Source organism: Festucalex cinctus, chromosome 5 (genome assembly GCF_051991245.1).
Source record: "Festucalex cinctus isolate MCC-2025b chromosome 5, RoL_Fcin_1.0, whole genome shotgun sequence".
NCBI lineage: Eukaryota > Metazoa > Chordata > Actinopteri > Syngnathiformes > Syngnathidae > Festucalex > Festucalex cinctus.
The window spans coordinates 8,016,473-8,032,500 of record NC_135415.1 but is presented as its reverse complement, the minus strand read 5'-3'; the positions used below and the strand labels follow the sequence as shown (position 1 = coordinate 8,032,500).

Sequence of the window (16,028 nt, the reverse complement as noted above, 5' to 3'; positions counted from 1 at the left end):
AAGCTGATTTCTTGTTTTGGTTCCAGTTACAAGCGTATGTACTTGACGTCACTCAAATGGGAACTCCATTCTTAATCTTTTCGATATCTTTATTAAACAAAGTCAATCAGTGCCACTGAGCTCCTAGCGATCATTTTGAATGGTGAAACAAGGTCACAGTTCGATGCAGCTGCCATTTACAGCTGACTTTGGATGAGGGGATGCCGATGCACTCAGTCCACGCAGATCTGAAGCATATTAAATTCCACTGCAGTGGTCATCTGAAGTGAAATCGTTGCCAGGTTTGTTTAGAGCCTCATTAGGCTGCCGCACGCTGATTACTCATGCACAGTTAGGTCAGTGCAGTTGGATGATAATGATGCATAAACAGAAAGCACACATTTTAGTTTCAATCTTGGCTTGAGCACACTATTTATAAATCCACTCAGCTCTAGGGAAACTGCTTTGTCAGGGCCAGGCACACACAATGGCATTAGCGTTGGATCTTCATTAAGATAACGGGCTATCTGTGAGAGGGATCGGACTGACAATAAGATACGCTGAAGTTGCAGGCATCGGGCCTAAGAGACGGGCGGGTAAGTACATGACACCGCCAGTCAGTCGGAAGGCAGATAGAGGCAGCCTTCCCGCACAATCGGTAAATAGTGACAGGTAAAGTCAGCCAGACATGCTTATTGACTGACACAGTAGGAGGATAATCTGAGACATTTTGGCACTTGTGGGACAAAATCTATGGAGATGGCGAGACGGACCGACAGGTTCCTTCAGCACACGACGACATCGACTGACATTTCCCTGCATACATAAATAACATGCTAATGAGTTTCTTACCTCGTAGAGGAGATTTCATGGCAGCTTCTACCATGCCCACCAGTAGCTGAAGGCTCTTGGGGTCTTGGGCCAGCCCGGAGGCAAATGCGGCCAGTGCGTCGGCATGGCGACCAAGGTACTGAAGGGCAACACCCTGTCGGAAGTATGCCTGTTGAAAGAGAAAGGTAACACATTTAAGTCATGGCAGACAATATTGTAAACTTTCATTTCACCGAGGTTGACAAGATGTCACGTTTTAAAGGAGTCATTCTCATTTTAATCGCAACCTGAGCCTTGTGCCCCGATTCCAGCAAAGTTCACCAGCCCTGTTGTTTTCTCTCACTTTAAACCAGATCAACCAGTTGTTTAAATTGTTTTAGTCCAGTCAGCAAGCCAATTGTTTGAGCCATGTGTGTCAATTACACAGCTGTTGTATTTTCCTGACTACCAGGAAAAAATATATTGTCCAATCATGTTTATTTTGATATTCCCCAATCTTTGTGAAGTAACTGGAATACTGCAAAAGAAATTTTGAAAAAAAAAGAAAGAAGTTTTTAATTTTTAAGCTATGATGTGTCCACTACAGAGGACATTTTTTAAAACTTAAATGCTAAGCTCAAATACAGTTTAAACAATTCAAACAATACTTTAATGTGTTCTTAAGAGTCTTATAGAAAAAATGCTAACAACATTTAAAGCCTAAATTTGTTCAATAAAAAGTGTTACACACTTATTTTTCCTCTTCCCTAAAAAGTGCTTGCACTTGCTTTCTTTTATGATGCAATCACAGGTAGCAAAGCCCCACCCCTACACATTTGGTATCATTGGAAAGCTCTGAATGTCCTTTATAGAGCACACAATGAGTTAATTCCATCATATGCACTGGGTGGGAGATATTCAGGTTTAAAAAGGTCCACTACAGAGGACAAATTTGAATTGCTGGTCATCAGCAGGATATGATTTAACACGGTAAACCAATTAAAAATGAATTGAAACTGTTAAATTCTTTCCTATTTTCTCTCACATTCACGTTTTTGTACTTTTTGGCGATATAGCCAAAAAATAGTCTCACATTCTGAATTATTTTTATCAATTTTAATCCAACTTCTTCCTACTCCCTTGAACATATAAATTGACATTTATATGTTTCTTTTTATTTTACTTTTAACTCTCTTTGTTATTTGTTTGTGTTATATATATATATATATATATATATATATATATATATATATATATATATATATATATATATGTTCATAAACTTCAAACTTCAATAAACCCAACAAACATTAATTTAAAGGTTTCATAATCAAATGTAATTCCTGTGCAAAATGTTCAGACAACAACAATAATGCATACTTATTCTAAAGCAGTTGTAACAGAAAATTAACATTCATAATTTGCGCTTAAATGCCAAAAGTAAGCAGTTGGTACGTATTGTAAACATGTCTTGTAAAACACCCATCCAGCATATTGCCACTTGTGCAAAAACACATTAACGTTTGGATTTAAAAGAACATAAGTTGGGTTTTTTTTGTTTTTTTTAGCAAATTTTCAATGATTCCATTTTTAAAATGATGATCAACTGAAATAATTTGATTTATTGCCCAGCCTTAACTCATTCTCATCCTAACCACAACCAGCCGTGTTTTTTGCCATACTGGAACTACAACTACTTCCTGCTTACGTGTCTCAGAATCATGGGAACTGTAGTCCGACTAGCCCAATGCTGTGGCCGCCAGTCACACCCAACGCAGGCTGAGCTTTTCTGGCGACCTATTTCCAATGTTACAATGTGGAACCAGAATAAGGTAAACATCACAGCCAACTTCCAATAGCTCCTGGAGCCAAGCAAAAAAAAAAAAAAAAAAGGTTGGATAATGGTGAACTGTCAACCAAGAAAGCATTTAGCATTAGTTAAAGTAATAACACAACCACCGATCACCAGATTAACTAACTAGATTACATTTGTTATAAATCGTTGCTGGTGGTAATTTTATTTGATTTCAGCAAATTTCTACTTCCATTTTGAATATATACCATATGAGCAGTTGTCAGGCGTCTGTACCCCTTTTGTTCAACTTTTATTATACAAGGAGTCATCACTGGGCTTTTTGTTCCTTTTAATTAGATTATAAATTTAACATAAATGCATGTGTTCCACTTAGGCTGGCTGCTTTCTCGGGAACAATTGTTATTTAAGCTTTCTAAATGTGCTTTTTTGCTCTCTCTCTCTCTCTCCCTGTAGCAAGGACAGGCGCATAACCATACAGCGACAAAACTGGCTCTGCTACGCAACAGAAAAGTGAGAGGAAAAAGAGAAAGACCCACGCTTCAATGAAAAATATCCATAAAAAAAAAAAAAAAAAAAAAAAAAAAACTAAGAGTGAACATTCCCTTTCTCAGAGCATAGTTACAGAGCAAAGTGAGAGAACATTCTGTATTATTCACCTCAGGAGTGTACCAGTGCCATAAACTAGGATATTTGATTTGGTTCTTGAATCCGACAGAAATGACTTGCATTTTTCATTTAGTCACAGTGTTGACAGATTAATAATTCAATAGCACATAAACTGCTTGACAAGCTGCATCTTTCTGTAACAGTATACTGTAGGCCTACATCATGATGGAATAATCTCTTGTTTTCATTCGAACTGGACTGGATTTACCCAAAAGCAATGCAATTTAATTGGTTAACTTTATGATGCCATTTATCAAAATAATATGCCCAACTCCCACCTCAGCTTTGATATTATGTCAAAATATATCAGTTTTATGAGAAAACCAGGGCGTGACATGTTCATGGCACACTTTTGGAGTTATGACAGGATTTGCAGCTCGGGTTGTGGAAAATTTTACAGCTTCAACATAAAATACTGCTGATTTTTGAGGGATCACATTGCTTCATTAACTCACTAGCAGAAACAAGTTAATGTTGTTGGCCAAGTGAGTCTTTATACAAGATTCTGATCGAGTTTACCAACAGTAGCACAGAGAAACTGAATTTCATCCAGCTCGCTCGCTTCAAGCCAAACCACTAAATCCTAGCAAAAGCCAGCAAACTGTCTTTGTAAAAAGTGCTGGAAGCACACAGTTACAGCAGTAAAGCGTGAGGAAAATGAGAAATGGGCTGTGCATAATGCCGTAAGAATTGAACAGTTTACTGTGTCGAGAGTTCTAACTTTTGGGTGTTTGTAGTTGAGCTTTCTTTTGGTGAGCGCCAACAATCTGGTAATGTCCATCAATCCAACAGCGCCAAAAGTGACACAATGGCTAATTTGCTATTAGCATCTAGGAACACTTTCCCAATAGTCTTTACAAGCTCCTCTGTTAGAAAGTTAGAAAGCCCGAGAGTGAAAGAGGCCAAGGGGATTAACGAAAATGAGACATGACATTGAATTTATAGAGACCAGTAATTAATTTTGCTTCCTTCCTTGTACCTCCTCCCTCTCCCGCTGCCCACTGACTACCAATTTCTCCATAACTGCTGCCCCCTAAACAGTTAGATATCCCTTCACTTGCATCACAACTCCATTGAAAACAGCAAGAGCATTAATCTTTGTCCTAATGCTGTTATTATATGTCGGGAGCACCGGACAGGCTAGCCGCTCAATAATAATTGCATCTGGTGGTGGAGGAGTTTGGGCAGGACGCACTGGTGAGACAGACAGGGCAACAAATGTTCCGCCCAGGGGAACAAAAGACATTTAGAAGCACTTCTCTCTTTGATTAGATTTAGCCTACAATATGCGCTCCAAAGAGGTCTTTGCCTTTATTCTCTCAAGCGGCGAGAGAAAAAAAAAAGATGCATCAAGTAAGGCTTGCTTCAACAAAAATTGGCATCCTTTTCGTTTACACCGCGCTCTGCTACAGACAGTTGAAGAGGATTCCGAAAGAGAGTGCATTAAAATATTGCAAACACAAGCACAAGAATGAATGCATAAGTGAAACAGCCGCCGCAAATATGACAGAATCAATGTGCCGGAGAGCCATGTAACATTTGCGTTTTCTTTCATTAATCTCCCACTGCCTTCAACTATCATGCCGCTCCACTGACAAACACGCACACATACACAATAGAACTTCCACTTTGGCATAATCCAACAAGTCAATTCAAGCAGCCCTTTTCATGAAGAATAGATTGCTTTGAATTAAGTTACATTACTATACGTGAATACGAATTTGGGGAGAAGGACTGAAAACTGCAAAATGAAAGTGTCACATTTAAATGAAATGTAACAGTGTATTTCATAGCCGAAGGCTGTTAAAAAATAATCCAATCAGGGGCAGGTTCTGTACTTCGAGGGTGACCAAATGCAATCTGTTGCCTGGACGTCCACGTTTTTGTCCAGTTTTCACAGGACTAATTAGCATGTAGGGCGACACAGTAGCTGACTGGTTAGCACGTCCTCCTCCCAGTACTGGGGACTCAGGTTTAAGTCCAGGCTCAGGCCTTCCTGGGTGGAGTTTGCATGTTCTCCCCGTGCCTAGGTCTCCTCCCACATTCCAAAGACATGCATGGCAGGTTAATTGGGCACTCCGAATTGTCCCTAGGTGTGCTTGTGTGCGTGGATGGTTGTTCGTCCCTGTGTGCCCAGCGATTGGCTGGCAACCAGTTCAGGGTGTACCCCGCCTACTGCCCATAGCCAGCCAAGATAGGCTCCGCCCCCCCGGCGACCCTTGTGAGGAGTAAGCGATTCGGAAAATGGATGGATGGATGGATGGATTTGACTGATGCTTTCCACGACAAATGGTAGGTGCGTTGTTACTGACGTGGACACGACTATTGGATTTGAGGGCACTCAAAAGGGAACAATGTGCAAAGCAGCCACGTAGGTTTCGGTGTTTAATAAAAAGTGCCGACCAGAGATCTCAATGCTCATATGGACACTAGTACACAGAAAAACCTAAAAATACTGTATGAGGTGAGAGTTCATTTGCAAAGATGGTCGAGTTCCTTGTTGGACCTGGGTGACTATTTTTTTTGCATGTTAAATAATTCTCAGCAGCATGTTAAATAATTCTTATTGATAGCAGGAGTGCCCACCGTGGACCCAAGTCGCAAGGGGTGTAGTGTTAGAAAATAGGCAGGTTTTGTGTGAGGGTGCATGTGTGTTATATAAAAAGTATATATTTTTTTTAAAGAAAAAGGTAGGCTACTGATTTAAAGGGTAACTCAACAGTAAGTCAGACTCTTGTTCACCCCTCGGTAAGAAATGGGTTGCAAATTAGAAGAGGGTTGGGCGTGGTCTGGCTGTGTTTGACAGCAGCAACTTGATAAGAAGCTATTTAAAAGGTGTGTACGAGACGAAGCAGGTGGCGGGGGCGACTACGTCATGATCCATAAGTGACGTAGTCTGTAACTTCTCGTGTAACGCTTTTTGCCCCAAATTTAACCTTTCAACAAACAATGATATGTACATGATCAGGACATGTAGACAGCATTTGTTGACACCAGTTTATCATAAAAAAAAAAGTTGATTTAGTGTTGAGTGTCCACTTTTTATGGAAATCAAATTATTGTCAGACTAGCTCAGTGATCGCTGAAAATGTGGAGCTGAATATGTTGTTAAAAAAAAAAAAAAAACTGTCCAAGAAGGTTGACATATAGAAGACCCCAAAAAGAACAAATCAGGGAACCAAGATTGGGGCGTTGCAGTTTGTTATGCTTCACTTCGCTCTTTTTGCTACTTCCTCCACATTGTCCTCATTTTGGCACACTTTGGATTTACCTCACGAGCGGCCTTCCAGTAAATGTTTGAGCCATCTGGCAACTACTCTGACTTCCTGCAGTGGAAAATCACCTAAATAGTATAAAAGAACAAAGCTGCTGAAATACCACCGACAGACTTGTTATGTTATTGCAATCAGGAATTAGAGTGGGGGAGCAAAATATTAGCCTTACGCAACCTTCTTTTGAATTTATGCTTAACAGGATCTTTTCTAAAAACACAGCAGCTTCGAGGTGTTTCTACGGCGATTAGCACAGCTAGCTCCTGGCCAGACAGGACAGGAGGAGAGCTTTGCCCTTTGAACGGCACTATTCAGGTCCTCCGGCCAAAAACTGCATGCAAATTTAGAGAACGAGTCTCTGAGGGCCCAATCCCCACAGATTATGGGGGCTTCCTAAAATGCATGTGTTGTGCATTTTGTGCAGCGGAACATCCACCATACAAGACTCTTGATAATGCAGCAGCTCTTCATACTGAAAGATATTGAGCCGCCCTGCCTCTCAGCCTTGCCTGTTTTATGTATCAATGTGTTCATGGCACAGAAGAGTAGATCGAGTGGGAAGGTTTGTCACCCGTGGGTAAAATTCATGGAGGTTTATGCGCATGTGTATTACAGAGAAGGATAGAGAGAGCCTCAAGAAGATATACGAATAAGAAGAAGGATAAAAGCTTTTCTTGTTTCTCAAGCCTTTTAATATTTGATGAATGCTTGTTTGATGTACTTTTAAATATTCATGTTCTTTATGCTTAGGAGGAAGAGGGAAATGATGCAAAATAAGAGAAGTAATTCACTATGGTACACTGTACTACACACTGTAGGAAGCCATCATACTTTGTGTGTATCTTAAAAAACATATATAGCACAATCACATATGCTCCCAGTCCATTTTACAACGCACAATTAAACATGGATCCAATTTCTCTACTGACAGTGCTGTTGTTCAATATAAAGCCCACAGAGCTGCTGAACAGAAAGTTGACAAGATTATTTTTGGAAGTTCCACGCAAGAAACGCTGTTACAGGCTTCTTTTCTATTAACAGATTAATGCCTCAGCCTATGTCCTCACTGACTTCTTAGGCTCAGCTTGAGCAGACTACAGCCGCAGTGGTGCCCTCAGCACTCAAAGCTTGTCTTTAAGTATTTGTAAGACACTTGTTTAGTGTCAAACACCTTTAATAAGATGAATAATGATCAACATTACATGTTTTGGCATAAATCTGAATACTTCAATACATGGTATCCCTTCACACACTAATAAGTAGGCAAGAAGTAGCTGTCAATCAAACAATCAAAGTTTACTTGTATAGCACCTTTCATACATTCAACTCGAAGTGCTGAACAATTAAAACATCCATAATACAATAAAAAAGACAAAAGACCCCCCCATCTCCATGATCGTATCCACAGACACACCCAAACCACATGGCGGGGCACAGAAGAACCCTGTAAGGAAAGGGACCCAGGAGGAGTTCATCCACACTGAGAGGCAAGAAGTAGCTGTCAGTTCCCAAAAAGTTGGTGACCCCTGGTAGAGTGTTTCTTTGGAGAATGTCATTTCATACAGAAGAACATTTGTATTGTCAGAGGTCAGGTCACTGATTTTGGACCTGAGAGAGGGCTTTGTTCGTAATCTATTTAAGTCCATTCAAAAGGTGTTTGACCAGGGCGAGGTCAGGGCAAAAAAGATATTGCACAACAAACTCTGGGAACTATTCCTTTATTAACCTTGTTTTGTGCACTGGGATACAGTAATGCAGTAATACAAAATTGTATTAGTCAGATGAAGAACTAATTCCATTTTTCTTGCCCAACATTTGTATGTGTGTCTGAATACTTTTATCTTCATAATTTGCCACTTAGGCCATCTTAGAATAATATAACTGGAGCTGACATTTGAGGTCTGTCACCTGTCACAAATGGATTTGTAAAATCAAAACTGCAGTTCTATTTTGTCTAAATATACAACAGAAATATACCAGACCAAATGTGGACCCCAATGGATGTTATATAGAACCTCAATTGTCAACTTTATGGTTTGTTTAGGGATTCACCTTCATCAGATGGTTTCTGACAACCAACAGGGCAGTTGGTACCAATGTGGAAACTAAGCAGTAAAGGGAACCCCTGCCAGCATCTTAATGGAACACACATCAGACCATCAAATTGGTACCACAGGTTACAAATTGTTTGCACACACCCACACACAAACGCCGAAAGAAATGTCAATACATTGTCAAAAATCCACCCAGCTGCAACAAATTTACTTTCGGATCCACACTAATGATCCAACTGAACAAAGAGATTGCAAACTTTGCTTTACCTCCATTTCTTGGCTTGGGAACCAAAAGATACAGTTCCCCAGTGTCCAAAGTGACCCAGAAAAAAATGTTTCAGAGATGAACCTCCACTATCCAGTGTACATCTCACTACAGTGGCAGATTGAATTAACATTGTACACAAGATGTCAACTATTCATTTAAAATCGAATGAAAACGGTTGACCATGACAAATTAGCTAGGAGAACGCTAGTAAAAAGTGGAAAAAGGAGCGATTGCTGCTTTGGCCTCCTGCCATTCAATGTGACAGAATGAATGCCACAATGGAGCCAGATCATAATTAAATCTATTTCTCCAGCCAAATCGCTGACTTTCTATCCACCTTCCTGCAGGTACTGATCTCTTTCCCAAAAGGAGTACAGGTCTGTGGTCAGTGGTCAGAAGCTTCCTTTTTATTGAGCCAAACCCGAAACTTTCATCTTTGTGCTATCGTGGTGCATTTTGTGAGCCAAGATATAAATCCCCAGACACCAAGCAGATAAAAGAATGCAACCAACATAGTGATTTTTTTATGGGAGCGCTTTCATTGGATGGTTAATGGGATCTGAGTTGTACCATTCTGTATATGTATTCCTTCATTTTCTTCATTCTGTTAAGAAAATGTTTTGCTGTTATGAGGAATTGAAAAAGGCAATAGGAAGTAAGACAAAATAAATGTATGAAGTCAACACTCCGAGTTAGGGCTGCTCGATTATGGGAAAAATAATAATTGCGATTATTATGGCAATAATTGAAATCCTGATTATTCAAATGATTATTTTTTGGTACAAAACAAGAAAATGTTTTCACATTTAAAATATTAAGACCAATCCTTCCTTTTGGACCAAACAGAATTTATAATAGTATTTATTTATATATTCATGTATTTATTTATTTATTTGTTTATTTAGTTAGTTAGTTATTTATGTTGGCAAAAACTTGAAGTGCACTGTGCAGTAGGATGATCATTTATTTTCAAAACAAGAATATGTTTAAAAGTAAAAATAAATAAATAAATAAATAAATAAATAAATAAAAATAAGACAAAATTATTTTCTGCAAGTTCCTTTTGGAAGAAAAAAATTATGAAATTAGTTATTTTAAAATAAGAAAAAAATGTAAATGTATAAATTTAAACAACTCAAAAATTAGTATTAAAGGGATACATATTTATCCACTTTTGGCAGTCAAACATTAATATTTTGCCTATAATTGTATATTTTCATTATTTTTCATGTACAATTAGTACCTTTAAAAACACATTTTGCAACTTGCTGTCGACGGAAAATGACATAAGTGTAATGACTCGACAGAGTCGATAAAGAACAGATCCCAAAAACGCAGGCTCAGAGGAGGAAAACAATCTCGATTTATTCTTTTGGATAAACCGATGGAACAAAGCTTGCTCGCAGGCAAGACAACGAGATTTACAGAAGTGCTCTTGCGCACATGCAAAGAACACGGAGGTAACAAAAAACACTTGCAAAAGGCAAGGACGGAATAGAAAACACAAAACACTTGCAAACGGCAAGGAACGCGAACGTAACAAAAAACACTTGCAACAGCAAGGAGGAATAACATAAAAACACTTGCAAACGGCAAGGAGAACTAACGTAACGAAAAACACTTGCAACCGGCAAGGACTACTCGGAATGTACACGGAATCAATCAACGCGGAAATACAAACAAAAGGCGACGCGGAAATACACACGTGAATACAACTTAACTAAGGACGACAGCAGATTCAAAAACTTTACCAAACAGGAGAACGCGGAGAACACTTGGACACAATGGTGAGCAAATAATAATCCGACAGCTGGCTGTTGCTGGTCGGAGTCCTTTTCTAATCCTGATTGCCAACTTGATGCAGGTGTGGGGCTGGGGAACGCCCCCCTCGTAATTGGCACTGAAAACACACACACAAGAGCACAACAGGGCTGAGAACCGAACCATGACAATAAGGGCTCAGTTAAATAATCACAGCTCAGCTTGTGAATGTCACATGACCAAACCTAGAAAACAGGTGAGCTGTGATTGGTTAACTGAGCCCTTGTGATGTCATTTTCAGTCAACAGCTAGTTGCAAATTGTGTTTTTAAAGGTACTAATTGTACGTGAAAATAATGAAAGTATCAAATTAATTATAGACAAAATATTAACTTTTTATTGCTATAATGGGCTAAAATAAGTGAAGTGTCCCTTTAATAATCTTTTTTTACGATTATGCTGATGATGTAATTGTGGAGTGTAGTAATTGAAATTGTAATTGAATTTCGATTAATTGCACAGCCCCTCCGAGTAGTACCAATATATGGACATTGGGATTAATTGTTGAAGAAACAGTTATTAAGTAAAATAAATAAACATTTATTTAGTTGTGATGTACACACCATCATATTGGGGATGCCTGTTTGAGACAAAACGGATTTTATGTTACATTACAGGTGCATGTTAAGCACTTATGCACATCAAATTGAGGCACCTTACAATCTGTAGGTAGACGCAATAAAATATTTATGATCCATTGATGTATTCCTCCCTGAGGGAGTTGTCCAGGCCACTGATTGTGGTTCCATTCATGGCCCTTAATGAGCCCATTAGATTAGACAGCTTTAATGAGGGCAAATTAAACCGATCATTCTTTGAGGAGCTGGCAATTAAAGGGTAAATGTTTCATTATTCTGTGAAGAGGTGACAAAAAGAGCCAGGTAAAAGCCAGTATTCCTAGTAGCGATCTGAGTGTGAGAGACATGGAGGTACTCTCTCACGGCGACCAGGCATCGATTAGCTGGCTCTCATCAAACTGGCAGTTAGTGCAAGACTTCAGATTGGAAAAGGTCATGGTTACGTATGTGGAATGTGAGCCGAACACTCTGTATTCATTGTGCCTGTACCGTGTGGCCCCCGGGATGCTCTCAAAAAATAATTACCAAATAACAAACATTTGAAGAAGGTCAGGGCTGTGATTGAGAACGTGCCATTCGGTCCACGTGCATTTAGACAGCCAAAGTGAGACAAAGGCAAAATCGATATTGCTCATTTATCACTAACCGATGAAACATCACAAAAAGAGACAAGATGTGAGGTCATTCAGTGACACCCTGTCACAATCCACTGTTCGGTAAAAGGAATTCAATTTTCTTTCCGCCACATGACTGTCCGCCATAACTGATGGTTGCACATAGGAAATACACCAATGGAAAAGAGATAAATCAGCAGATAAAACAGCAATAGCAATACCTGTAGCGTATAACACATTAAGTTAAAAAAAAAAACATGTCAAACTTTACCATGGTGATTTATAGCTCGATTTGTCACATGAATGGAGCTAGCATACTTGCATCCTTATTAGCATCTTAAGAGTCTGGGGGTACGAGACTAGCGGGGGTCAAAGAGTTAAACAGATTTCCATGCCCCTTTTAACTTATTCTCTGGTTCCGCTCAGCTTCAGCATTGCCCAACAACCCCAAAGCTACACGGGCTGGTTATCAGCTAGAGTGGGCATTAATCAAGCAAAGTAGCTTTAATCAGTCAAGGCCAGCTGGTGAACCTTGAAAAAGAACAAACTTTAGCTGCAGTAGAGCTTTCAATCTCAACCAGATTAAGGCGAGACATGAAAACTTTAATGAAAATTCACTGCCAGACTCGCAGAAGAACGTTATCCAGGTGTGAAGGGAAAAAAAAAACATATTACGTATACTATACTGACTTGACTATAAGCGGCACTGATTCGTTTATCCTCACTATGACAACAGAAAAGACTGCTTGGCCCTGACACTGTACTCGCCTGGCCTCAGGCAACACATCCTCAATCTTCATTTGTACTCACTTAATTGGCTTTGACGGTCAGCTCGAGCATGGCTGAAAAATACCCTCCTCTTAGTAAACACTGGATGGGGACACATGCTTTCAACATGGAAACTCATGAACCACCATTAGGCATTAAGATTGGTAGTCATGTCTTACTGACCCTGTGTCCCACTCCCCCTCAAAGTATGACACCCTACACTGCCACATACCCATTAATTGTTATTCAGACTGATGGGTATAAATGCTCGTGTTCAAAAATAGATCATTAGGACCGTGAACTACTTTTCCCCTAGATTCTATTATTCTGCATTTTCATTTCTTTTTAAATCAAAAAAAGAAAATTAATATTGCTTGAATTCATTTTATTTTTATTTCACCTACAACCTCAGTCAGAACTCTTTTAGGCATAAGTGCTAACAAGTCGGCTATATACTAGAGCGCGGACTCACACCCAAAATCTGCATTCACTATTCATTTACCATTTAGGGAGTGAATCCCAAATTAACTCAAATGGGTTACTAATTAATTGTGCTTTTACTGAAAAATACATCCCAGTCCAAAATATGACAAAACCTCGCAGTACACTAACCAATAGCAGAACCCAGCATGTTTTTTTTTCTTTTCTTTTTTTCACTTTTGGTAATGTTTTAAATCTATCCGTGTTCTGTTGTACCAGCTAGCTAGTCCTAAGCAAACCTGGGAGGGTTTGACTCTCGACAAAGGTGTTGATACACTGCCCTGATGAGCTTTACAAACTGGTTGCTTAACAGATTCATATACAGTAATGCTCATTAGTCGGCTAAACATCGTCGCTTGCGAAGAGCTGGCGACTATGACACTGCTTGCCCCCTTAAAGGTAATGTCTCACATTGCCATTCTAATATTCCTGTATCACTATTACATGCAACAATAAGCTATGATTTATTCTTATAGATAGATAGATAGATAGATAGATAGATAGATAGATAGATAGATAATAACTTCTGCTGTAATGTCAACCAACAGCCAAACTATTTTCCTCAATTCATAGTTCAAAATGTGTTAAACATCCACATCCAGCTGACGTCACCGCTTAGCTTCTGCTGCGCCTCCCGGAGGGCAAACATCCCATAACAAATGAATGTAGAGAGCTTGATTTTCGGCGTGTGTTTTCGTTAAAAGGTGAGAAATATGTGCAAGCGTCACAAAAAAACGACCCGAGTAGGACACTATTATCTATTATTATCACTATTATCACTATAATCATTTAAACCTTTTTCTACAAAAAAAAAAAAAAAAAAAGTTTGTTGGGCGGCAAAGTGGAAGTGGAAGCCTAAGGTATGTTGTTTTTGGTTGAAACAGTATGTCGATCACTACTTTCATGGTGTAAATTGTCATTCATTAAACCGTTTGTGTCCGATATACTCCTCTTGCTGTATATCGAAGTCTTTGAGCTATCTTAGCTTGCTAGCTGCTAACAAACAGACCGCACATTTACTGCTCATTCCTCATCAGAAATCAAGCCCAAGTTTAAGTGTTAATTGTGATAATTGTGGTAAATTAACTTAACTTGTTCAAAATTACTTGAATACTTATGCAAAAAAAAAAAGTATGAATGATTGTTTCACTAAAGACAATATAGCACATTCATCACGTCTTCCTCGAATTTACAGAGGATAAAGTTCTGACCCACTGTATATGAAAAAGAGAAAAGCTACCTGATATAATATGATCTGAGTATATCCTCATACTTTTTGTGGGTGTAATGCAGTTGCGGCGTAATTTCACGCTAGCCACTGTGTTAGTATTTTACGCCTCACTGTCTTTCGCGGGGTTTAGAATCGCTGCCGGCAGCCGAAAGAATGCTTTCACCTCTCTTTGAGGCATTAGAGCATCCGTCGGCTGCGCACAAGTTCACCACAGCATTGGTCGATTTATCAACTGTTTGACCTATTTTCTAGCTCACACTGATTGTTTTCTAATTCACTCGCATTGACATGCTGCCCGCCAACCGCAAGGGGCGCACTTCAACGTGACGTCACACTAGAAGGGTGTATTGGAGGTCAAATTATGCAGGATTTTGGTACTGCTGTTTCCAGAGTTTGAAGACCCCAAAAAGTGAAAGTCTGCAGTCATTACCCTCTCAAATAGTGGCTCAGTAGGAAGAGCCACCTGTCAATGTCAGCAGTTGTGTTGGTTTCATTAGGTTGGTTTGGCCCAAGCGGGGAGTTGCCTCATCAAACAAGAATCAGCAATGTGGCTGACCTGACTGAGTGGCTTCTCCAGTGCTACTCTGCAACACTTCAAAAGACTCCCAGTTTGCCAGTTAACCCTGGAGAGTGCTAATGAAAAGTCTGGCATGAGGCTCACTGCTTTTTATTCTGCAAGTGTGGAGTCATGGTTGGGTAAATGCAAACTGAACCCTAGATAAAGAAAGAACCTGCTGAGAGGAAAGAACAATGTGTGGAAGGCCACTGGTGAAGTAGCACAAAGGGTCAAATGAGAGGATGAGGTCTAAAGCAGGAGGAAAAAAGTATCACATGAAGGAGACAGACCAATGCCGCTTGTTATTCCATCCTCATCGACTGTACATGTCTTCTGCCATCCGGGCTATCAGAGCTCTTTATTGCGTATGACCTGTTACTCATTCCTGCCTCCCAGTTCACCAGCAGAATCTGTTTACTGGGGCAGCTGTGCCGCTGCTTAGATATGCTTGTGAGTACTGACATCTCCCAAGACAGGCCAAGATAAATGCACTTTAATTCACAACACACTCGATGGGGGTTCATATTTCACTAATTCCCTCTCCACCTCACTGCTATATGAAGTCAATGCTGAACCAATTTAAGTGTGCAATGAATCCAATGTAGACAGGCGCCTCTACTTATCATATATATGACACGCTCCAGTACTTTGGCCCGCAAGGGAAATATCTCAACCAGAAGCAAAAAGTACAATTATTGTGGACTAGTGTTGAATTTCCCCATTAATGATGCCAAAGCTTCTCAAACCCTGCTGAGAATTATTGGTCACTTGGGCAGCTGGGCTCAACAGTATAGCGCAATTTACAAGAGTGATATGTCACATCCAGAGAAAAAGAACATGCCCGTTGCATACTTTAACAAGCAGCACTAATGCAAATTTTAGCAACAAGCACCATTTCGACTGTAATCATGATCGTCAAGTCCCATAATACAGCTAATTGGCACAGATCTACAGAAGGGAGTTGCTCGCCTCTGATAACACTGACTGCTTGTGTAGCACATCTGCACGGGCTCTGTGTTAGCTCATTAAACAGCAAGTTCCCTCAGCGTTCTTTGGCCATCGCTGCGCATCATTAATTGTATCCGCCTTCTAATCGAGTTAACTCGAATTTTCTGG

General features: G+C 39.7%; 1 protein-coding gene across 3 annotated transcripts in view; it reads right to left on the bottom strand.

Moving 5' to 3' along the window:
• LOC144018846 (tetratricopeptide repeat protein 28-like) overlaps positions 1 to 16,028 on the bottom strand; it is a 245,474-nt gene that overhangs the window by 109,889 nt on the left and 119,557 nt on the right. For all 3 annotated transcript variants that reach the window (XM_077521444.1, XM_077521446.1, XM_077521447.1), the window contains one exon: positions 832 to 979. In XM_077521444.1, the coding sequence (XP_077377570.1) occupies positions 832 to 979 (148 nt within the window). The remainder of the gene's footprint in view (positions 1 to 831; positions 980 to 16,028) is intronic.